Genomic DNA, 24351 nt, shown 5'->3' on the forward strand with positions numbered 1-24351 from the left:
CATCAAATCCACTTATCTTTCCTAAATTTTGTTTGAAAACAAAAGGTCCTAGTTTTTGTTTGGAGCAGATGAAAAAGAGGCACAAAGCAAGGCTTCTCTATATCTTTCCTTAGACATGATACCGTTCCTTCTGGTTTAGACTTAAAGTTGTTAGTGATGACTGAAATTACTAAAATATTTACTCTAAATCTGCTATATATGATATGTTATTATACAGATTTCCATTTCAGATTTGCTGATTGGTAACAGTATGGTGCCCTTACCTAGAAAATGTTTTTGCTTCTAAAAATAGATAGGTATGATTTTGCTGGCATTTTCCTCCATATACTTTTATGTATAAAAAATACTTCTATGACAAAAAAAAGGCCATATTATTTTTCAGTCTACAAAAGAGATTTACTCTTTCAATAAGGGTTTTTTTATAGCCTCATTGTTTTCATGAATACTTGGAATGAAGAAAGCAAACCTCATTCAGTATCGACTAGATTTGAAATTTGCTGGGATCACTAATTTGTCACTTGAAGAACATCTTCAGTTATATTCTTTTTCAGTCTCTCTAATGTTTGTGTGTTTTCAGTTTGAGTATACATATCACAAACATGTAATTTCTTTATCCTTGTAGTAAAAAAATTCTGAGGACTTTGAAAGATACATTTTATCTTATGCCCATTCCATCTTGTAGCTGTCTTCTCCTTTTCCTTGGTAGGCTATGAAGTTTTGTTTTGTAGAGTCCAGTTTGGCATTTCATTTTTAGCACTGGGAAAATTGTATGTAGCTATATGTTGTATGTATAAATCTATGCCTTTTTAAAGCATAATTATTAAGGAAATTCTTTTTAAGTAAAAGTTTAAGAAATTGTGTCCTATGAAAATCTTTTGAAGAGTTGATTAAGCTTTCTTGGATAACCACTGATATTCATTTCTAAACCAATGTAGACCATTGATAGATTCATTTCATGTAGAGTAAAAGTTCAAATCTTGTGGTTGATAAACCAAGGCCATCAGAAAATAATTTCTTTAAAGTCTACTGGAAGTTGTAAAGATTGTCTGTACTTCAGAAAATCCCATATCATGTGAAGCATACAAGGAACAATCAAGGTTTAAACTGCCAACAGCTCCATATGTTTAAATGTGCTGTCATCAAATCATAAATAATTTCAGAAATAAATAATATCAAATAAAATATTTTTAATCCTTTTTGCATACATTTTTAAGTAAAAGATCCTGTTGTAAACCAGAAGTGTTATTCTGTCTTGGGAAACAAAAATACCAGATTTAGAAATATCTATATGCTGTAAGATCCGGGTCTGTATGCACAGATTTTTGATTTACAAAATCTTTTGTAAAGGCACTTCCAGAGGTCCCTTTCAGCCTAAACTATTGTACAGTAAAAAAAACCCCAGGTTTCAGTAAATTTATTGATCATTTACATGCTTTTAATTAAGAAAATTAATATTTTTAATAAATAGAAGTTTCATGACTTGACAGTTCTAAGCTTGTATTTTTTATGTTTGCAAAACCTTGCATAAACTGTAAAGGGATTTACAGATTATGATAACAGATAATGGATATCACAAAGCATGATTATTTCAGATCATTGTGCTCTTTCTTTGTTTTCCTCTAAGCCTTCAGCAATGTTAAGCAGGCAAATTTCTTTAGGTGTGGGCCAAATCTTGAAATAATGAGGAAGCTGGTCTGCAAGGTGTTGATATTTTTCAAAGGAAATTATATGCAAGATTGATTGTACTTTCACAACACACTGAGAGACAGCTGTTTGTTCGGTTTGGTTTGGTTGTTTTTGTTGTTTTTTTTTTAATTTGGAGATTTAAAATAATAAAAATTTATTTCTGTGGGAAGTTGACCTACCTATATCCAAGGTTTTAGCAGTCAATTTAAAAAATGTGAGTGGCATGAAAGTATAACACAATTGTAAACAAAATCATTAAAACCTTACTTATATGAGTGATACTTACAGCATGGTTTAGTACCCTATTCCGCTTGTGTAAAACTACAATGGTATGCAATTATTTTTTTTTTCATAATAAATGATGATGCGTAGATTGTTTATATTTGGGTCCTTGAGGCACAGAAAGGATTGCTTTGTCTCTGGAGAGAGAATATTAGTCAAGGAGCTATGGTTCACGGCAATTTGGCTGCCAGTATGTTCCGTTTCTAATGACTTCTGTTCTTCCTTGTCAGTCTAGCATAGCCAGAACCGCTCACTTATTATTTGCAGAGCACAGTTTAGATTGTATCAAAGAGAGCTTCCACTCATCAAGCTGTTTCCTGGTATTAATTTAGCTCTTCCTTCCTGCATCTGTAGCTGAAGCAATTTTCTGTAGTGTTTAAACTAAGGCTGGAAATAAGTCAAGGAGCTTTGAGACCTGGTGAGAAATACCTATTTTATTTTATTTTCTTAAGCACATGACTTACCTTGTGTTTAAAAAGGGGCATGCAAAGGATACTTGGAGACTTCTGGTACCAAATGAGTCCCAAAGACTTAAGTCTGAAGAGTACAGTAGTAAGTACAGCAGTAGTAAGTTCAGTTTCAAGGCGGATGGCTTGGGAAAAGCGAGTTTCGGGAACAGTCAGTATTCTGCCTACCTGTGTTCAAGGCTGAGCAGTTTTAAGAGATGATGTGGCTGGTGGCCAGTTTTTCAGCAGTCCCTCAGTCTAGTCCAACTATTCTGTTCTGATGGGATTCATGTACTGACTGATGGCTTTTAAGTCACTTTTATCCAGACAATAAGAGGCTGTGAACAAAAGTCATTGATCCAGTGGATGCTTAATGTTCTCAAATATTGAAATACAGCCATCTAGGAGATAGACTTCACACCAACCTTTCTGAACTTCCCAGCTTTCCAGTAAGCAATTTCACAACAGTCTTAGGCTGATCTGAGGCAATCCCACCACTGATAAAGACATGCCCCTCTTGTTGCTTTGTGTGCAATTTTGCAAGCTCTGCCGGGCCAGACTGCATGGTTAAGTCATATCAATTCACTGATCAAGGTGAACAGTAAAAATTAAAAAAAATAAGCTGGATCTGAAACTGGCTTTTCATATAACACGCCCTTGCTGCCAAGAGGGCCAATGGAATCCTGGGCTGCATAGGGAAGAGTGTGGCCAGTAGGTCGAGGGAGGTCATTCTGCCCCTCTACTCTGCACTGGTGAGGCCACAACTGGAATACTGCGTCCAGTTCTGGGCTCCCCAGTTCAAGAGAGACAGGGAACTACTGGAGAGAGTCCAACGTAGGGCAACTAAGATGATTAAAGGATTGGAGCCCCTCCCTTACGAGGAAAGGCTCAAAGAGCTGGGGCTCTTTAGCCTGGAGAAGAGAAGGCTGAGGGGAGACCTTATCTATGTTTACAAGTACCTAAAGGGTGGGTTGAAGGATGATGGAGCTGGACTCTTTTAAGCGGTTTCCAGTGATAGGATGAGGGGAAAGAGGCACGAGCTGGAACACAGGAAGTTCCATTTAAATATGAGGAGAAACTTCTTTACGGTGAGGGTGACAGAGCACTGGAACAGGCTGCCCAGGAAGGTCGTGGAGTCCTCTACTCTGGAGATTTTCAAGACCTGCCCTGATGCAGTCCTGAGTAATGTGCTCTAGGCAATCCTGCTTTAGCAGGGGAGTTGGACTAGATGATCTCTAGAGGTTCCTTCCAACTCTGACAATTCCGTGATTCTGTGATTCCGTGATAACAAAAAGCATAGTTCTTGTAGACTTTCTGGATGTCCTGTGTACACGTCCTGGCAACAGACTGCTAGGAACTACTTGTAAGTTTTCAGCTGCATTAACCAGATAATGAGCATTACGGTATTAAGACACTACATATTCTTACATGGAAAATGCATTTATATAATAGTGTTAGACTGATGGGAATTTTAGGGGGAGCTTAATGAGTCATTCGAGTATTGAGATTAAAAGGTGATTGCCGTAACTCTTGTAACTGTGTCTAAGAAGATAATATTTATTATCTGTGATTAAACCTGTGCATTGCATTTCTTAAATGCTTAGATCTTTTCTTCTGTCTCTAAGATGAATGGAAACTCTCTTCCAACTAGTTAGGCTGATTCCCAGCTAATCCTGCGAGACTCTGTCTTGGTCTTACAGCTATCTATTTTTTCTTCCTAACCAAAAAGCTACACTTCAGCGTATCTTTAAAGTACCTGTAAAAGTGTCAGCGAGCAAAACGTGCCCTTTGCAGATATTGAAAAATTAAATTATTCAACAATTGGTATAAGCTACTGAAGTAAATATCCTGTTTAGAATTTTTTAGCTTTGTAATAATTTTATAAAACCAATGCAAAAGATTTACAGCTTCAGTGTCATAACTGTGAAAAAGAGGAATGAAGAAATTTTAATTTTTTACATCAGAACACCTTCTATGAATTGAAAATACTATGATAATAAAAGCAATCCCACGTGAATAAATCTGTCTTTATTTTTCTTGAAGTTACTTTAAAAAAACACTTTTTTTTAAAGAAAGGGACAACGTGTCTGCTGTCACACAAATGTTGAAAAAAAAAGTAACATACAATTTTTACTCAGCTTTTGTCTGGTACAAATGACTCCAAGCTCTTACAGCAGTGCAAGTTATAAAGGAAAAATTTGCCAGTATGTGTTGCAAGTTATTCCCCAGTCAATATATCTGTAGATAACTAGAGTAACAGTGTCCACTGCTGGCAAAACAGATAATTGCACTGCACATTAGAGCGATATGCTGTTGAAAGGTTTTGATGAGTTAAGTTTTGACTGTGAACTACTCTGTAATTTAGGTTTTTAGGAATGTGTTGCAAAATCAGGCCAGAATGTTAGGATCACTCATGCCATCACTACTAATAATAAATCTGATAGTATTTGAACTAATAGCCAGGAATGTCAGCACTATAATATTAGCAGGTATTGAAATATGTTTTTCAAGAATTTAATTGTAGTTTTCATGATTTTCTAATTGTTGTGTCTTCAAAATAATAATAATAAAAAAGAACCTACTTTGATTTATATGAGTAACAAGACAGGCAAGCAGAAATTATTAAATTCTTTTTTTTAGGTCAAAGCATCCATTGCTGGTTTTGCTAGATTTTTCTTAAATGTATAAATGAAGTATAGAACAAATTAATGTTTCTATTTGGGAAGCAGTAAAATGGAAAAGTGCAGCTTGATAAAGCAATTACCACTGCTAACGATGAAGCTAGAGCTGAAGTAGACTCATTATCAAAGAGAGGAGGACAAAAGGCTGGTATATAAAAAGTCATTTTAATCAATATTCTTCTGGTATTTTTTTGTAGTAGATAATGTTTGTTTGCATCTGTTGCTTAACAATAGAATGTCGATGCAAAGAAAATCTTTCAGTCAAAGAAAATAATACAGAGTGAAAGAAACATTAAGGAGAAAAAAGAAAAAGTTTCTTCCTATACTAATATAAACTGCATTGTCATGTCAGATATTTCTGAATATCTAAATTAACTAAGAAGAAGCTAAGGCATACTTGTTTTCAGAGATTTATATATGTCATAGTTTACTCCAATCAATAGAAATAGTACACAATGCACTGAATTTTCCATTTGTTTAGAAAGAGGGAGACGGAGCATGTGGCTTTTTTTAGAAAACATTAGTTGTGTCTGAACCCCAGAGAAAGGTATGGTACTTTATGATTAGCCAGCACTGTTCTATAGCTACTTTTTCTCCCTTCAGAGACTTACCTTGTCCTGGTAACTACCCAGAGAAATAATTTATTACCTGGTCTCTGGAACAAGAAAAGAATGGGATTTTAGGTTTCAGGGCTTTTTTTTTTCTTTCTTTCCTCTTGTAAATGTCTTCAAAATAGTATCAAATGGATTGCAAAACAAAAGTTACTTGAAAATAGATGGTAGAAGAATTGTAAACAGAGACAGATTACTATCAACAAGTTCTTCTGCCAAATTAATTACATGGCCAATTTTAGGTTAGATAACAGAAAAGAAGACTACCTTTTTCTAAATTATTTACCAGGGAGTGTCCTTCATGCTTTCTTCCCCCACGATACCAAAGTGGTGTTGTGGATGTGCGTGTATATGTATGTATGCAAGTGCACAAACAGCCATGTTCCAATCCTTCCTGTCACCAGTGACAATCACTTTCTATACTTACAGGATTACTGGATGTATTTTTAGGGGAATTATCCTTCTGCTTCTCAAGCTAGGAATTTGTGTATGTCTCGGCTCATCCTGTCTTTTCTGTTCAGCATTTTATTGTAATAGGTATAATGTGCTTTTTCTCCCAGGTCTCTACAAGATGGAAAAAATCTAATACCTCCCTTGTTCTTAAAGTCCAGAAATATAATGCATTTTTTCTCACATTTTCATATGTTTTGTGTCTATTCTGAAAAAGCCAGAAACCCTTATGTTAAGATTTAAAATTAATATTTTGGAGGACTTTACATAAACAATGGCAATAATCTCGGGCTATATAGTTTTATTATATATATAATTATTACTTGGATAGCATTTTGGGTTTCCTAATAATGTAAGACAGAAGATATAGCTTCCATGTCTAAGTTGGCATTTGCATGTCATACCATATGCAGAAAAGTTATTGACTTTTAAATGGTACTCAGACAAAGCATCTGAATAAAAAAATCTCCTTACCAAGTGCCCCAAATTCTCATAAATACAAAAATACTCGCACGTACATATGTGTAAATTTTTTTGGTGAAATTTTACATATTCATGCATTTTATACTCATCTATGTTTTGTGTATGCACTGTTATTATTTATTTCATGAAGAAGAAGACTAATTTGTTTCTTCTATGAAGATACCAGTTGGAAAGCCAATGTCTAATGAACCAATAAATATTGTGATGTAATGTTGAAGTCTGTGAAAGGAACAATTCCCCAGGTATATGTGGTAAACGTTCTCAGAATCACTGTTATCCACGGAGATAATTTTTTTTCCTTACAGTTTGAAATTTTCATACTGATGGCTACTTTTCTATAGACCACTTTTTTTTTTCCTAGAACTTGTGCAGAAAAAAATCAATGTGTGTTTAAGATAATATTTGTGATTATTCCAATCAAGAGACTGCGAGTAAGTTCATTGCAATCTCCTTAACTTGTATTCTGTTCTAGGAGTAGGAAACCCTCACAGGAGAGTATTCTCAAGCAGGTATAACAGTTTACATATTGTCATGCTCTGCCAGCTGTACTGACTCCAGAGAAAGGTCACTGTAAAGACCAAATTTTTCAGGAGTGGCGTTCCTTTTGTTTCTGTAGAACAAAATTAAGCAGACCCACATTACAAGGACTTTCAGTTACTTGGGAGAATAACAGCAAAGTCTGTTGCATGTTTCAGAAGACGGGCAAAACAGAAGAAAGTCCTGCTGTGGCTGGATAAGCAAATGCAACAGATGTTGTTTTAAGCTGTGTGTACGAGAAATTAATGAAGAATCTCTCCACGCTGGTTTTAGGTCTCTAAATCTTAAACTGCTTTGTGCATCTGCGTGGACTAGAGATGAGGGGGTGGTTGTTTTTCTTTAACGAAAGTCATTGTTCTGGCTTGTGTCATTGCAGCCTTGTCTGAAGCACTCTGGTGGCAGATCTGCTGTTAGCTTCAGTGGGAGGAAAATAAATGGCAATGTGTTTCTGTTGTTAGTAATTAGGAATCTCTCTTTAAGGGGACTAATTATTATTTAAGTTAAAATCATATATATATGTCACTGCAGAAACCATGATGTATTTAATTTTTAATTGCTTTTATGGATTTGTCCCTGAAAGTGATCCTAATTCTTTTTTTGGGTCATTGTTATTGTTAATTGTTGCTTAAAATAGATCAGAGATGAGTTTTGGGCCTGGGTGAGCTATTCTAGAGAGCCTCATGTGATCTGTGAGCTGTTCAGGTTCCCCAGTCAATCCAGCTGATTTCGTTTGTTCACCTGATCGCAAAAGAAGTGGTATTGGAGGTGGAGGATAGATAGAGTGAAAACTAGGAAAAGTCATGAAAGATGTGACAGGAGGTGTGCTAATAGTTAGAAGCTGTTAACATGAGTCTTATCTTGCTGAAAGATCAGTTGTTTAAAACAGCCTAAGAATCTCTATTCACTTTTATTTTCCCTGTTGAAGAATGAAGAGTTAGCCAATGGAACTGAAAATGAAACTATGAATAATTAAAGTAGGTATTTTCCTTGACACAGCACTATTCATGAGACTCATTACTACAGTATAATCAATGCTAAATTTAAGGGAAGGAGGAAAGCAAAGTCAAAAAAGAAAAAATAACCCAAGCAATTTGACAATTATGTAATTTCTAAAGAATAAGACAATATCTATTCAGTGCTGTCATATCGGTCATCTACAAGACAATTTTTTTTCAGTTCCCTAGATGAAATTTAATCCTTACTTGCGTAGAGGTTCTCAGTCCTTCAGGTTGCAGACATATCCCTGGTAATATGTGAAAGAAATGTCACTGGTCAATGCAGAGCAAATATTGCACTGGCTAAGCCGTTGGCTCTGAGCTGGTATAGTCATTCTCACTTCCTTAGATGTCATTTATATTAATGTTTACATTTTCATAGTTTTCTGCATAACCAGTCATCTAATGTGGGACTGCCTTGCATGGTAGATTAATTCTAGCATATTCATTAATTATGTTTTTATGGTTCTTCTAATGTCTTGTATACATAAAGTCGAGTAAGTCCAAAGCCTGTGAGGAAGCTGGCTAAAATATGTGCAGTCCTTTAAACACCATACTGGAGGCTTACTTTTGTCTTATATGAAGAGATTCTCCTCATGTATTTAAACAGTTTGCGACATATTATATCCTATGTATTCAGTAAATTTTAATAGGTATGAGTTTGAATGCATCGTAAATGTTGAGACTGAAAGCTGAGTGCTTTTGATATAGAACAGTGTAAAAGCATAGATATCCATATTCTGTGAAGTATATTAGCATGTTTAATAAACTTTGTTCTTAATGCCCTTCAAAGTGTAATCAACCAGCACCAAGTGTTAAGGATCTTAAATTGCAGCGCTTCACAGTACATTGTCTTCTGAGAAGTTAACGATACCTTATAAGGAGCGTTTTATCCAGATTAATGTACAAGAACATGTAAAACTGATTGAATTTCAACTGTTTAAAGCTCATTGCACAACCATACTAGTCTTATTATAAGCAGTGAATGCACTTAAACTGCCTGAAAAGGGATTTCTTATCTATGATTTAATATTTCATACTGGTATGGTGATGACACATATGACCTTTTACGTTGACAAACATTTTTCTAGGTTGTTAATTTCTTAAAAAATTAAACACTTACCAACCTACAGAGTAAGCCATAGACCATATTTCTTTCATCTTGTTAAGTCAATAATTTATATCTCTTGCTCTAACTTTGTCCCCCAAGAAAATTAAATCAAGAATTGGAAGTTGCTATTGCTCACACCCCTCCCCCTGGCCCAGTCCCACTCCGTGTACACATTGTGTGCCTTGGGCAGATATCAGTTTGTAGTTTTATGAATAATCCTATTTGTAGAACTGTATCACATTTCCTTATGATATCATTTTGTGGGAGTGGAGGGGTCTTAGTATGTAAATTGAATTTAGACACTTGAATTATTGTCCACTAAAATTGCCAGCAATCTTCAATAAATTTTTGATCGATACCAACAAATGTTGATAATCACAGCCTTAGCTGGAAACAGTACTCTGGTAATCAGTCTGCTGTCTTATCAAAGGCACAGGAATGTTGATTAAATTAATTCATCAGAATGTATAAACAAATATTTTTTCACTGCTGAGATGTCTCTTCTGGGGTTGACATTAATTTTTTCCAATGGCCTAAATGTAGTCTTATGCATAGCTTCCAGTTGTTATGTCTAAATATCCCTAGAGTAGCCTTTCCAGTCTGAATGGAAGTTTAAGGAGTTAAGGTATTAATCCTGTTTGCAACTATAGCACACACCATCTTAAAAAAAAAAAAAAAAATTCCTTTTCAGTGACACGAAATGATCTACAATGAAGAACATCTAGATTCACAATACTGAACTAATGATTCCTAGAGTGTAAGATAGATTGACTTTACAGCATCATATCCTAGAGTACTTAACTGGACAAGCAAGCTGTGTGTGCCTACTGTTGGCAAGAAAGTGCAATAAAATTTTCACTAGAGCTCATGAAACTAAAACATGCTTAGTAGCAATATTATAAACTGACATTTTGCACTTCTAGAAAATCTATGCTTGTAAGGATTTGGGGTGGTTTTCTTAGACCTTGATTTGATTTATTTTGTATTTCATATGTTTCAGGATATCTGAGGGGAGAAAATGTGAGTGGAGTGTGTGTATGTGGGAACATACCTGTAGAAAGACATTTTTGTTTATATTGAAATGTTTTATGAAGGGAAGAATTCTGTAGAGTTTTCATCTCTGAATTGGCCAAAAATGACTGTGGCTTGTAATCCAGCATAACGCAAAACATGAGTGAAAAAATAATAATAATTAAAAAACAAACAAACAAACAAACAAACAAAAAACCCAAAACCTCCAAACACAGCCCTTAAACCATAAGGATGACATTTTTAATTCTGTAAGTTTTGTAGCCTATGGATCTAGGTTAGGATAGAATATAAAGCATAGAACCTTTTTTTTTTTCTCCGAACAGAAGCCTGGAAGCCCTTATCAAAGTGTTTTATGTATCACTAGTGCATGTATATACACAAATATTAACAGTGTATATTTTAATATTGAACTTTGATGCCTGAAAATAGCACACTGTGACCTACATATTAAATTAAATGAAATGGAATATAGTTTTTCCCCAGTAATATAGCAAAAATATAAATTTAAGGAATAATAATGTCTCATACCCTAGTATATAATAAACCAGGTGTTTTATGCACACTTTATATCTGTTGAATGCTTTCCTCTAAAATTCATTCAAGCAAGTAATTTTAAAGATTCTAAAAATTTTTTTGTTTTTTTTTTTTTTTGAACTCTTGAAATACATGATACAGTAGTAGTTAGAGATGAACAGATGGGAAAATAGAAAGTATTGAAAACCCTTCTCCCCCTCCTTTGCTTTTAATCGCTTGTTTTCATATCCAGAGTTTCATTAATCAGAAATAAAATTCTATTTTAATGTAGCAAATGTTATAACTAAGATATTTCCATTTGTCCTAAATGCATGATCTTATGCAGTTACTAGTTTTTAAGGTACCAAATATGTTCATACTTCTACAATCCATCTGTGAGCAAAACCTTCACTTTGACTAGAATTGCACACATTTTATCACAGGTTAAGACAGCAGATGGCTCTCTTGAGTTTTCTTTGCAAAACCTCAAACTGTAAACAACTGCTCTGCATTTCTGAGATGCAAGTAGAAAGCTATTGTTTTTGATCTCTGAAGTAAGAAACACATTTTGTCTTGTCTGTAGGCATAGTGCCCATTTTCACCTTAATTCTTTCCTTTCTTTGCCATCACCCCGAGCATCATATCATGGAGAAATGTCAGTGTGTTTTGGCAAAGGCCCAGTATTTGAAGGAAACTACAGAAAAGGAACAATTGTAGCAGACAGTGCATAGTGAATAGCATCATTGGATAATATAAAGAGGCTAAAAGGAAACGTGGAACCGGGATCTTTTTGGAGGGAGTTTCTCATGCGAAAGTTAGGGCTGTATGTGTTCCTCTCCTAAATTCCTGTGAAAATTAAAAATAGTGGAGGGTTGGCCTTTCTTTCACTCTACTTCCTCTCATTCATTCGTTTGTTTGGAGCCCGGTCGAGCAGGAGACTCTGGGCTGTGTCCTGTCACCTCCTCCCCAGGGACACACGCGTCGGTCTCTGCTCGCTGTCCATGGTGCTGAAGGCAGAGACGGCCCCGGGCGCGGGCGGCAGGGGCGGGGGGCAAGCCGGGGCCGGAGACGGGGCAGAGACAGGGACCGGGACCGGGACCGGGAGGGGCCCACTGAGGAGGTATTTGGAGGAGCGTTGGGTTGGCATTTGGGAAGTATGAAAAAGGGAAGCAGTATGCAAAACTAATACAGTGAAATTTAAATTAAAAACCAACAACAACAACAAAAAAACCCGAACCAAAAACAAAAACCCCAAACCTCTCTGTCTAATTGCATTAGTTAAGGTAATTGTAACCCTTGTGAGGAAATTGCCGCTCTGTAAAAATTGCCAGACGGAAAACCCAGTGCGACTGTTTTAGCTGAATCTCTTTAGAGACACTTTTAAATAGAATTAAAATGTATTATCCAGATCCGATTGTGCCTGTTCTGCTCCTAGTTGGTCTAGTATTAATACAAAATCCCTGTATAAGGGAGTTCCCACCATACACTTTTGCCCTCTGTATAAAAATAGCCCTATGTAGATTAAAGGATTTCGGGAAATAATGGCCAATATCAGAGACACCGAAGCCTCTGCTGAAACAAGAGCCTACTCTTACCTATCAGGTTCTGTATCAAAAATCACCAAATTATTCTGGATGGATATTTACACATCAAAGCCTGGTTTTGTACAGAGCCACCTAATAAGAAATCAGAGTATTCTGAAAACAATATAAAAAAATAGATATTTATTACAGAATATTTCCCTATGTGAGCATCTGCCTTTCCTTATAGGGTAATTCTGCAATTTCTCTGTGTAGTTGCTGGTTTTCTTTTTCTACTTTCCTCTGGTTACTTACAACTTCAGGAATTTTCACCATTAGGCTGGCAGAAAGTAAATTCAAAAAACATTGAGCCCTTATGTGAAAAGGGAGAAGACCCAACAGAAAAAGATGGAGAGACATGAAATGTCTTATTTTACATAGTATTTATTAGCTGCAGTGTATTGCGAATTCCTTGGGGCAGAGACTCCTTAGGCATTCTGTGTCTAGTGAGCTTGGCTGGTGCTTGCTCAAATGCTCCAATTTGTAGACTATGAAAAAAAGGAAATAATTCTACATGGTGCTGGGGATCAACCAATCCACCTACTGCGGCTGTTTGTGGGTGCCCTGTGAAATTCCTTCGGTATTTCTGAAACACTAGAAATCAGTTCCTGTTCTGAGTTAAAAGTCTGCTGGTGCTATAACCTTGTCTCCCAATGAGCGTGTGTTGGTTTGGGTAGAAGGTCCCCTCAGCCTCGTTGGTGTGTTTCTTCCTCACGGCTCCAAATCTTTCACATGCAGCAGAACCCCTTCTCCCGTCGGACAACCCCCCACCCCCACCCCGACCCTGTCCGTTCCCGGGGTGCGGGACGAGGAGGGGCAGATGGGCGCCCTGCCTCCTCACTCGCCTTCCGCTGCCCCCGCAGCTTCCCCGGCCTGGGGACGGGGACAGGTACCGGTGTTCCCGGCGGGGGTAGCCGGTGCGAGGGAGCAGGAGAGAGGGTGCGTGCCAGGGTGCCTCGGTGTGCCGGGGTGGGCGGCGGAGGACGAGGAGGGCCATGCGCCCCTCCGGCAGCGCCCAGCAGGGAGTGAGCCCCGCACGAAGCCATCCATAAAGCTAAGGGGGAGCAAAGGCAGCTGGCGGCGGATCCGCCGGGAACCCGCTGGTTCCCACCAGAAAACCGCATCAGCAACACCCCTTCCCTCCGCCCCTCGCCCCCTTTGCTTTATTCTCCTGCCTTTCCCCCGTCTCCTCCTCCGCCCCCTGCACCCTCACCGCCCCTCGCCTTGGGGAGGACAAAAAAAGCTCCAGCGGTGCGTGTCTGTGTGTGTGAGCGTGTGTGTGTGTGTGTGTGTAGGGGAGGCTGGAGCGGGGTGGGACTGAAGAGCCGTGATTAGAGCTCTCCCCGGAGAAGAAGATTGCTCTCTCCAGATGCTGATTTCTGAAGCACTTGGCAATCATCAGGCGGGAGCCTGGAAGAGGCGGCGGTAGCCGCCCCGGCCGCGGCGATGGCAGCGGCGGGCGAGCGGGCGGCGGCGGTGGCGCGGGACTGAGGGGCAGCCCCGGGGGAGGCGTCGCTGCCGGCCGGACCCGACCCGACCCGACGGAGCGCGGCTCTACCCCGAGTCCCCCTCGCCCCGCTCCGCTCCGCTCTGCGCCGCCAGTCCTGCCGCCAGACACCCGCGGCCGAGCAGGTGCCCCTGCGCCGGGGCACGGCGGGAGGGGCGGCGGGGCACCCATGCGGTGACCCGCGGCGGCGGCGGCAGCTCCCGCCGGCCGGAGGAAGGGAGGGGGTGCCCCGCTGCAGCCGCGCCCCGGGCCGGAGGAGGCTCCCGCTCGCCCGCGCCCCCGGGGATGGGTCCCCGCCGGGGCTGAGCGCCCCGCCACCGCCGCCCTCCCCCCTGCCCGTCGCGGCGCCGGCCGGCGTGGGCGAGCCGGCGAGCAGCCATGGCAGCGGCCATCGCCAGCGGCTTGATCCGCCAGAAGCGGCAGGCGAGGGAGCAGCACTGGGACCGGCCCTCGGCCAGCAGGAGGCGGAACAGCCCCAGCAAGAACCGGGGGCTCTGCAACGGCAACCTGGTGGACATTTTCTCCAAGGTCCGCATCTTCGGGCTCAAGAAGCGGCGGTTGCGGCGCCAAGGTGCGTCCCTGTGGCCGGTCCCGCCCGGGGGGGTGGCTGCCGGGGTGTGGGGCGGGCGGGAAAGGGGGGCAACCTGTGGCGAGCAACTTCCCGGGCCGGGCGCCGCCGCGGCGGGAGGCGGCAACCCCCGCCCCCGCTCAACTCAGCGGGAGGCTCCCGGCTCCCTCCCCTGAAGGGCTCCGCGGGTTGAGGGGAGCGGCGGCTCCCCGTCCGGGACCCCCGCCTTGCCGCCCGCTGCCTGCCTGCGCCGCCGCCCCGCCCGGGGAGCCGCGGCCGGCAGGCCCAGGTCGCCCTGAGGACGCAGGTGTTGGCCACGGCAGGTGGGCTCCGCGGCAGGAAGCCCCTCGGGGGAGGTGACCCGCACGTTGTGGCGTGAGCCCTGCCCGCCGCCCCGCGTGTCCCCGTCTCCCCCGTGTTTTTTCTTGAAAGGACAAAGAGCACACAGCGTGGAAAGCTTTTTGAGTCCGGTGCCTGGGAACCCTCGCTCACCCGTCCCTTCCTTGAGCTGCCCGCTTGGCTTTGGTAGGCATAGCCTGGTCGTAGTGCCTGGTGGCTTCCCAGTGGCCAAAGTGAGAGGTAGCTGTGGAAGAGCCCCGTATCCTGGCGGGTGCCCGGGTGTGGGTCGGTCTGTTCGCTGCCCATCTCAGGTCAAGGGCCGCTTCATATAGACCGGCAAGTTTTTCAGGCAATTCTTGGGGGTAGATGGCCAGTAGTCAACCGAGGCGACTAAAACTAGTACCATGGTGATTGCATTTTATCAGTGCTTTGTATTGGAACCCTAGAAATAAAAGGAGTTAAATGATATTGCAATGACTTCTCTATTTTTTTTTTTAATTTAGTGGTTTTCAACTCAATATTCAACAGCATTCAGAAATGATGATGGCTTATTTTGTACTCGTCCTCAGGAAACAAGTAGTTTTAGAACAAAAGGATTGTATTATGAAGAGTGAAAATGTTAAGTATCACTCGAAACGTGGCTAATACGTACCAGGCAATGGTAAACTACAAGCCATCCTCTGTCACATTAGAGAATGCCACCATGTGTTGTAGTTTGGTACATATACTATAGGTCCTCTTTAGGTTGGGTCGGAAAATAATTCAAAGAAGCGTAATCAGTGATCTGCCCTGACTGATCCTTCTTGTTTTTTTTTTCCCATGCTTTATACTTGAAATAGCATAAATCAACAAAATCCATACAATTTTAATTTTACATGGCTTTATTACTGTAAGGATTGTTTCTGTAACTCCTAATGCAAGCTAAATCTTCACATTTTTAGATAGTAGAGTAAGGGAGATGAGCAAGAACATGTCAGTGGTAAAGTCTATGGTGGCTTATTTTTAGGCAATCTTCATCTGTGTTTAAAAAGAAGGCTAGAGTACTTGGTTTATGATAGTGGATTTATATATGTGATATTTATTTATGAAAACAAGTTTAGGGGGATTTGCTAACTGAGCAATTGTTCTCAACCACCTGTGCAGTCTTACTTGGGGGAAAACTCTGTATTTGACAGTTATGGTTTGAGGAGGAGATGACAGTCTCACAGCACTGAGATGCCAAACATTTTCTTAGGTGGGAAGGGGCTTTAAAGAGATTTCTAAACTCATCCTTTTTCATTCATTCATTTTTTTCATAAGGCACTTTGTGACATACTTGAATAAAGAACTGGATTAAAACATAACTCAACTGCTAACCCGTACCACCGGTACAGATGATTTCAGTAAGAATAATCAGAACAAGGGCTATTCACTAGTGAAGTCTGCAGCATCAGACCCTCGACTATTTTCTGTAAGAATCCTTCAAATGGAGACATGGTGATATTTATCCATTGAGTAACGTTAAGATCTCAGAATTACTGCTCATCCGTAAGAATTCCTGCTGAAAACAATAGTGTCCTGCCTTTTACTGTGTATGTTCATGATGCGCTAAGTGATACATGGGGTACCTGTGGATTCAAAGTTGCATGCTATTTAGGAGGGAAACTGAAGAAACAATCAAGCAGAAGTTGTTGCTTAAATATCCTATGCAGAACTAATAATAGAATGAATAATCATTTGGAAAAAAACACTTTTTATAAGTCTCATTGCCTTAGAAGTAGCTTCTATCAGTTACAAAATGAACATTTATGAGAGTCTCTTTAATTTTCTTAAACTGAGTTAAATGACCACTGAATTCTTCACTGAAATCATACTGTCAAACCCATTAAAATAAGTCTTTGCCAAGCAAAATAGGATGCATTTCAAAACATCTGTTGTCAGAAAGGTGCTATGGGATTTTGACAAATAAACCTTGTGAAAATGATATACAGAGTGTCATGAGAGCATTGTGAAAAATGAGCTAATCGAGATGTGACAAACCATCCATAGCATTCTCATACAATTCAATGGAAGAGTAGAAGTATATGTAAAATATTTGTTATGTAGAGAAGTAAAATCTACACTGTATTTCTCATTGAATAAAAAAGTGTTTTACTTTGTACTTCCATTTGAAAAATAAGTGTCTTCTCATCTTTGAAAGATCCAGGCAGCAAAAACTAGTGATGCTGCTTTTTAAATTAAAAATATACATTTACTCTTGTACATCCATGTGTATGTGAATTAGATAAATAGATATACACAATGTATGCACACATACCAATATGTTAGCAAACTTCAAAAAATTCTTAATTTGTAAACTCTCCTTAAAAAATCTCTGTTAGTACTGTTCTTGTTCAGTGGGAGTTATTTGTGAACAAAGTTATTACTAACATAACATGCTAAAATCATATGTACCCCCAACTGAATATAAAATTTTTCTGTCATTATGACTAATTTTCTGTTCATGGTCCTTCCTTTAGGGGCATACTAAAATACCAACATAAGTGTGTTTTGGGAGACTAACATTTAGGAAGGGTATCATTAAAGATACATCCAGGAGATCACTCAAGGTAAAGGGTAATATTTGTATTTGCTTCTATATTGGCTCTAATGATAGATGCAATGACAGTTTTAAACAGCTTTTCTAAAACTTTGATTAATGAATTAAACTGGCAAAGTGATTTCTGTGGGAGACTTGTCTGATAATCTACTGACAGGATCAAACCGTTTTCATTTACCGGACAGTTTTGATTCATATTGTTTTGCATTATGATATCTCAAATATAGTGCATCTTTATTTTATCCTACCTGTCATCTGATGAAGAAATCACTGTCATTAATTTCCGGGTAGCCATGGAGCCAAGATCTTGCCTGACACTGATGCCAGACATCAATCAATTATGAATCATCCTGTCCTGGATTAGAGGTTGTTCAGTTATAATGGTTTAATTTATGTTAATATAATGACAAATGGGAGAATTGACAGACAAGATTTTGAGTCTTCATGTGAAATAACCTTATATAACCTGGGGCTACCCAATAATAATAAGAAAATGAATGTCAGTTCTTCACCTCATACGACTACAGTGCACAGAGATTAAAAACGTATGCTTGTCACTAGTGCAAAGTTAAACTTCTTAGCCTGTATTTTCATCTACATATCTAGCTTCTTTGCTAATCTGAAAAATCGTCATTTGGTTAATTAGGTCCCTTGAGAGTATTCTACTGGAAAATACTCAACATTTAAATGTATTAAAAACGAAGTCTGATGTTTACTGTATCTGTGTGTTAATACCACATTAAAACTTCTAAATTTATACATGGAGTGTATGAATTTTGGAATGACTTGGCCTCTGATTTTCTACATTAATATTTATGAGAAAGAGAGACCTAGGGAACATGTTCAGAAAATGCACTGATTACATTTTATTGCATCTACAAAGGTAATTTAATTCTCCAAAGAAAGCATTTCTTGAAAATTTATCAGCGTATGTTTTGTGGCAGATGTGGGAGTGGCCCATAATCTCACATGTATGATAATTCCCCATATACATACTGCCTTAAATAGTTTTTAGTTCTCCTACTTGTGGAATGACGAAGTGGAACTGAAATGGAGATCTGTCCACACAGGTGTGGAAACCGCATCGAATCCCAATCAGTTTGCTCCAGTCTCGGATGATCTGACTTGCTCCAGGTTCCAGTGGACCAAAACTTGTAGCTGCGCTTTCCTATGTGACTGTCCTCAGAATTAATTATTCTTGGCAGTTCACTAAAGCCCACAGCTGCTGCACTGTATAGGTGCAAGACCGTCTATATTTCTGGGTGTTGAACTGGACTGCTTATTCTTCATTACTTTTCTTCAAATGAAATTGATTAACCCATAACCCTTTTGAAACTTTAAACCTGGTTTTACCAGCATATATAAGAAAATCTTAATTTTTCAAAATATTTTCTTTTGTTGCTGCTAATCTGTTCAAAGGACTGCGTGATCATCACAAATTAAAAATGCGTAAATATGCTGTATCTCATGTAAAATACTCAAAGCATATTTTAAAATTATTTTTGAACATGTGGTTTGCTAGACTGAGTGTCAATTTTTCTTTTCCAAGCATTCAATATTTCACATAGACCCTGTGCTTGCTAATGGAGGCTTTAAAAAGAAATGTAGTAACAGCTGGAATGTAATTCTCTTATTCTGAACTGGTCTTGGTGTCTCTAACAGTGATGAATGAGATATTTTTGAGGGGAAATGGGGAAAAATAACATTTAAATGGTATGATAATTTTAGAGACTATTGATTTTTAGAAATATCTTAAATAGGGGTGATAGAATAGCATGCATTTAATGTACATGTGGTGCTGTACCAAAGTTATTTCAGAATATCTCCTGTTTTAATGTAAAACGAGTAGAAAAACTTAACTATACACATTGCATATATTAAAATGTTGTGCTAAAAGTAGGAATCAGATAACTTCAGAGAGTACCAAGTATTTTAACTTAAATTTTCTAAATATTCTAAGTTTGGTAATAGTTGCAAGTTAAGATTTCTTTGAAATTTCTCAAAGGCTTCATAGTTGTTTTGACTTGAATTCCTTGCTTGTTTTGTCTGTAAAGAACTATGGTGTTTGTTTGGTTTTTTTTTTGTCAGTTCTTTCTTCCTGATAAGCATTGGTTTACATTTATTTACCTCAGGAAATTTGCATATATGGAGGATATTGGAAATTGGAGGATCCCAAATTTCACTTTTCCTATATAGAAACATTGCTTTTCACTATCTTCACTCAGTAATTGGTGATTTAACTCTTTATCAGCAAATGAACTCTTCATTCTTGAGGGATCTTGCTGGATCTCCAAAGTTCAGGCAGTTTCTGTTCACATACAGTGATCTTTTTTTAAGGTATATCAGTTATTATAACTATTAAATGCATTTTACAACTAAATTATCTGGTTAATAGAGACTTTAAGGAAGATTTCAGCATAGGTGGTTTCTGATTCATGGTGGTGTAGCGATAGAAAGGTTGTAGCTGAGGTCAGGTTTCTATACTGTATTTAGAGATAGAATTCTATCCTTTAACAATATCTAATCTATTAGTGGATGTCATTTTTTCCCATGTATTTCAGTCTGTTGGTTTGAATTAAACTGAGTGCTTAAAAGTAATTTTGAATAATTATTTTCAAGTTAGTAGCTTATAAACAGTAGTAATCAATTTTAATATAGAGCTAACACTCAAAGTTTATTATAGAAAACTGCTGCTACAGTGTTTTGATTTAGATTCTAAGTATAATTTAGAAATTTGAAAAGACACAAAACTGTGAGATTGACTACCCAATTTTTGTAATGAGTAAACAGAGGCCTATCTTGCTTGGTCATATGTACACTCTTTTCTACCTTGGGCAAGTATTAGTTAGTGACAGACAGGAAGATATACCCCAATGGCATGTACTCTTTCTGTGCCATCAGCTTTTTTTGAAACCCTTTGAAACCAGTACATTTTTGTTCTCAAGATCTTAGAGATCTGCTAATTCAGATCATACACTCTGCCATACACTGAGTGCTGTGAAAATAGAAAGAATATATGATACCACATTCCATGGCAGAAGAGGATGAGAAAATTAGTAAAGCTCTGATTTTCTCCATTGTGATCTAAAATCAGCAACCTGCTTTCATTGCATTGGAGACTGTAACATTTCTGTACATTAGGGGTTTAGTTTTTCATTTCAACTATATAAATCTGATAACTCAGTTAATCAAGTTTAGATCTTCCAATGTATTTTCCTATGGGACTGAAAATGAGGGAACATACCCTTTCCTGGTACCAAGAAAGACTAGCTGCTTTTAGTGCCAGGATTTAGGAACATATAATTGGATCAAGTTAGGGACAGGCAGGAGTTGAGGCCAGGACTCTCAAGTTCTGATTCTCTGTTAGAAACTAGAGGTGGTTTCAGCATATCCTGAAATAGGTGACATTACTTAAATCTACATTTCTGTGAATAAATAAATGTATAACCAAAGAATATGGAGAATTTTGCTATTTCAAAGGAAAGCTAACAGCAGATTGAAAGAAGTAAATAGTAAAAGGCTGATATAGATTTTAAATTGATGGACTGTAGTGAAAAAAAGTACAGAAACCTCGAGGTTTTCAGGATCCCTGAATGTTTTACTTGCCTTTGTAAAATGGTCAGTGCAAACTAATAAACATGATATTGGTTGTTCAGTAAGTTTTTCATAATGAAGCTAGAGGAAGTTGACTGAAATAGGAATGTGAAGGGTATCATTTCTCTAGGATATGAAGTGTAATCTCTAGGATGTAACTCAATTAAACAATTTAATTAAATCTGTGGTCTTGAATCTAATCCCTTGCCCAGGTGTAGAACTCTTGAAAGGCATTGGAATTACTGTGCCATAAAACTGCTGGAAATTGAACCAATATTGGACTGCTGATTGGCAATAACCAGCATAAATACATGATGGAATTCAGCATTTGTTTAAAATATTAAATCAAACATTTTATTTCATGTAAGAATAATTCAGTATTATGAAACACAAGCACATGGTCTTTTTCTCTCTGTAGAAGTTAATTTTTAAAAAAAGGTAAAAAGAAAAAGTCCTTCTTAATTAACAATCATTTCCATTGCAAAGCCTGCCATTTTTGCCTTTTTTTTTGCAAACTCTGAGATGTATCCAGTACACTTTGCTGCTGCTCCCTCTTTGGCACTGTGAAGCCTGGCTCCAGAAAGCATCTAGTTTTGGTTGCTAGACTATTTCCAGTGCTTTTTGAAAAAATCCAAATGAGAGAAAGGAACTAATGTGTTGGGTTTTTTTTAATTAGTTTCCATTTTTTAATGGTTCATTGTAGAGGTAAACCTGAGAGGAATTTCATGTCCCAGGGAAAAGGGACTTTTCAAGCCTCAGGGTGTTTTTATTACTGAATTTCAAAGTCACTCAGGAAACAACAGATATGTCAGGCTTAAGAAAAGGTCAGCAGGTTTCTTTACAGCAGAGATTCTTGTGGAACTATGAGCCTAGAGGTGGGAGCTGGTTCTAGGGGTCTCCCTTAACACAGTAATGCATTATAGATATTTCTAGTTCAGTTTTGATGAGAATTTGCACTCCCTGACTGTTAAAAAGAGACTCCCTTACTTACCATGTAAAACTAAAGCAATATTTTTTGTTTGTTTGTTTGTTTTTAATAAAATTGCTATGCTTTTATTGTAGTATTTACTGTAGTGTGAAAGAAGGACGTCTTTGAAAGGCAACAATTTACTTCAGACTTCTGTGATCATAAATACTAAATTTATGGTATATATAAACCTATTTATATGAAAACATTACATATCTATAATGCCTAGATTATGTCAGTGCTCTTCTTTAAAAAGTACATTCTGTAATGAAAGAGTGAGTACTTCCAACAAGAAGTCTCTTTCAGTATGATACTTATATTTTCTTTCCAAATTTGTAACAGAGCTTTTCAGGTAACAGCAGACATAATTTTTGTGATTAGAACATGTGTGAAGATTATTAGTAATTCATAAGGAACAGTCTGTTTGTTAGAGTATAAATAAAATAGGTATTTATGTTTTTATTTATTTTGGTTTTAATCCATGATTGTTTCTTCTTTGTTTTGGTTTTAAGAACAGTCTTACAACAAATTAGTATGTTCATAAGTGTGATGAAGTAAGGTTTTTCTTCAACTATTCTCCCTTATAACCTAAACTCTGTAGTTCATGGATTATAGTTTGTAACTGTTCCAAAATCTTGCAACATTTACTGAGCTGTTCAGTTGTTCACACACTTGCTGCTTTATGCATTGTGAATATCCCAGCTTAAACAGATGCTCCTCTCTTTTTCATTTATGTACATTACGTATAACTGAGATTTGAATTCCTCTACCTTAATTAGTGGTTTGTATCTCTTCATATGAAATTCTGATGAGTTGAAAAATTTGCCACTGTAATGCCACTATGAAATAAATGAACTCCTAACCTTTATTGCTCTATTTTCTTCTTTCACTTTTCTTGCTGTGTAATCAGAACAGTTCCTTCTTTGTAATCAGAACAAATACACATGAAATGTGTAATACTTTGTTCCTGACAGCATTTTAAACTGTTATTTAAGCCAACAAAAAGTAAGATATCATCCACTATGGAATCTCTTTCTATGGCACTAGAATGAGACTTGCATGGCAGAATGGCTTTGCTACAGCCTTTTGGATTTTAGCAAGGCTCCCCTTGTGTCCACTGCAAATCTTGTACTATCAGAGCTCTGGTCAGGCTTGTACCTGGAGGTAAACTTCTGGCATTGAAATCCTGAAGATTATGCATGCTTGCCCTCAAGCAAGTAGAGGTATGATTTCAGGATGAAGACCTAAGCATGGTTGTCTCCCCATTTTCTTGTATAGGGACACACAAAAAGTTAATAATGGATCCCTCCTGCTGTTAGTTCCTTTTCATTATCTTATCAATTATCTTGGATCATATCTATGTCAAGAAGTAGGACTAATTATAAAATAACATAGGATACTTCAGAATTTTTCAATAGAAAACTATTTGTGGGGTTAAAAAGTTGAGAGATATTGATCCCTGCTGATGCAGGTAGTCTGAAGAAATGCAAACCTTTGCTGTTTCTAGAAAATATTATTGAAATCAGCTTGTGTAATTTTTAAGGATTTGAAAATATATATGTTCCTCCTAAGGAACTCATTAGAAAATTACTAATAGTGAACAATACACATCATCATCATCATTTCTCACTACCAAGCAAGTTATTTTTTCATCTGAACAGCTTTATTTGTGTAGTCAAATTTTGTGTTTATCACAGATTCCAAACAGAGTCTGGTGCACAGATAATTTATACCTTTTTTATAAATAATAAAAAATTAAGACGGTAGTCTTAACTCCCTTACTACCATAGTTTTGGCTTGCTCAAAATAACAGTCTGGATTCTGAGAACCTTTTTTATACTTACCTTTCTTTTTTTTCCCCTCTGAAGATGGTTTTATGCAGAGATTAGTTTATGGTTGAACTCTTCCAGGCATTAGAGGTAAATTCCACTTCATAATTGCTTCCAGGTATATTTTAGTTTTCTGACAAATTAGAAATAACTGTCATTCCAGTTCCTGTTTCCATAGACTTTTGCTAAAGCAAATGAGAGGCCTGCTTCCAGAGAGCCTCAGTAATGATTTTTTTATGGCCATATTTAAGGAAAAGGAGACACAACTTTTTAATTTTAAGCTCTAAAGGTCAGATGTCCCCAAATGTGCAATTTGTGTACAAGTAAGAAATTTAGCATTTTAGTCCTTTTGTAGATGTAAATTTATTCATTAAATTCTGTTGTCTAAGTAGCTTATATGTGCTAAATAACTGCGAGGTTGTGATGTTGCTACCCTAAAAACAGATCTTTTGATGTAATGCACATGATTCTGGAAATCTTTGTAAAATTGATAGGTAATGCTCAGTATAAAAAGTATTCTGTTGTAACGTATGTAAAACCAGCAAAAAAGCTATGCATGTAA

At 38.0% G+C, this 24351-nt stretch overlaps 1 protein-coding gene across 4 annotated transcripts in view; it reads left to right on the top strand.

Annotated features, from left to right (window-relative positions):
* Positions 1 to 24351, top strand: part of FGF14 (fibroblast growth factor 14) — a 421227-nt gene that overhangs the window by 260786 nt on the left and 136090 nt on the right. The window contains exon 1 of one of the 4 annotated variants that reach the window (XM_074144194.1): positions 14293 to 14485. The exons of the other annotated variants lie outside the window; for them this stretch is intronic. Coding sequence (XP_074000295.1) covers positions 14293 to 14485 — 193 coding nt within the window. Of the gene's footprint in view, positions 1 to 14292; positions 14486 to 24351 lie in introns of those variants that run through there. 4 annotated transcript variants of the gene reach the window in all.

This window comes from Numenius arquata, chromosome 1, assembly GCF_964106895.1.
Source record: "Numenius arquata chromosome 1, bNumArq3.hap1.1, whole genome shotgun sequence".
NCBI classification, from domain to species: Eukaryota; Metazoa; Chordata; class Aves; order Charadriiformes; family Scolopacidae; genus Numenius; species Numenius arquata.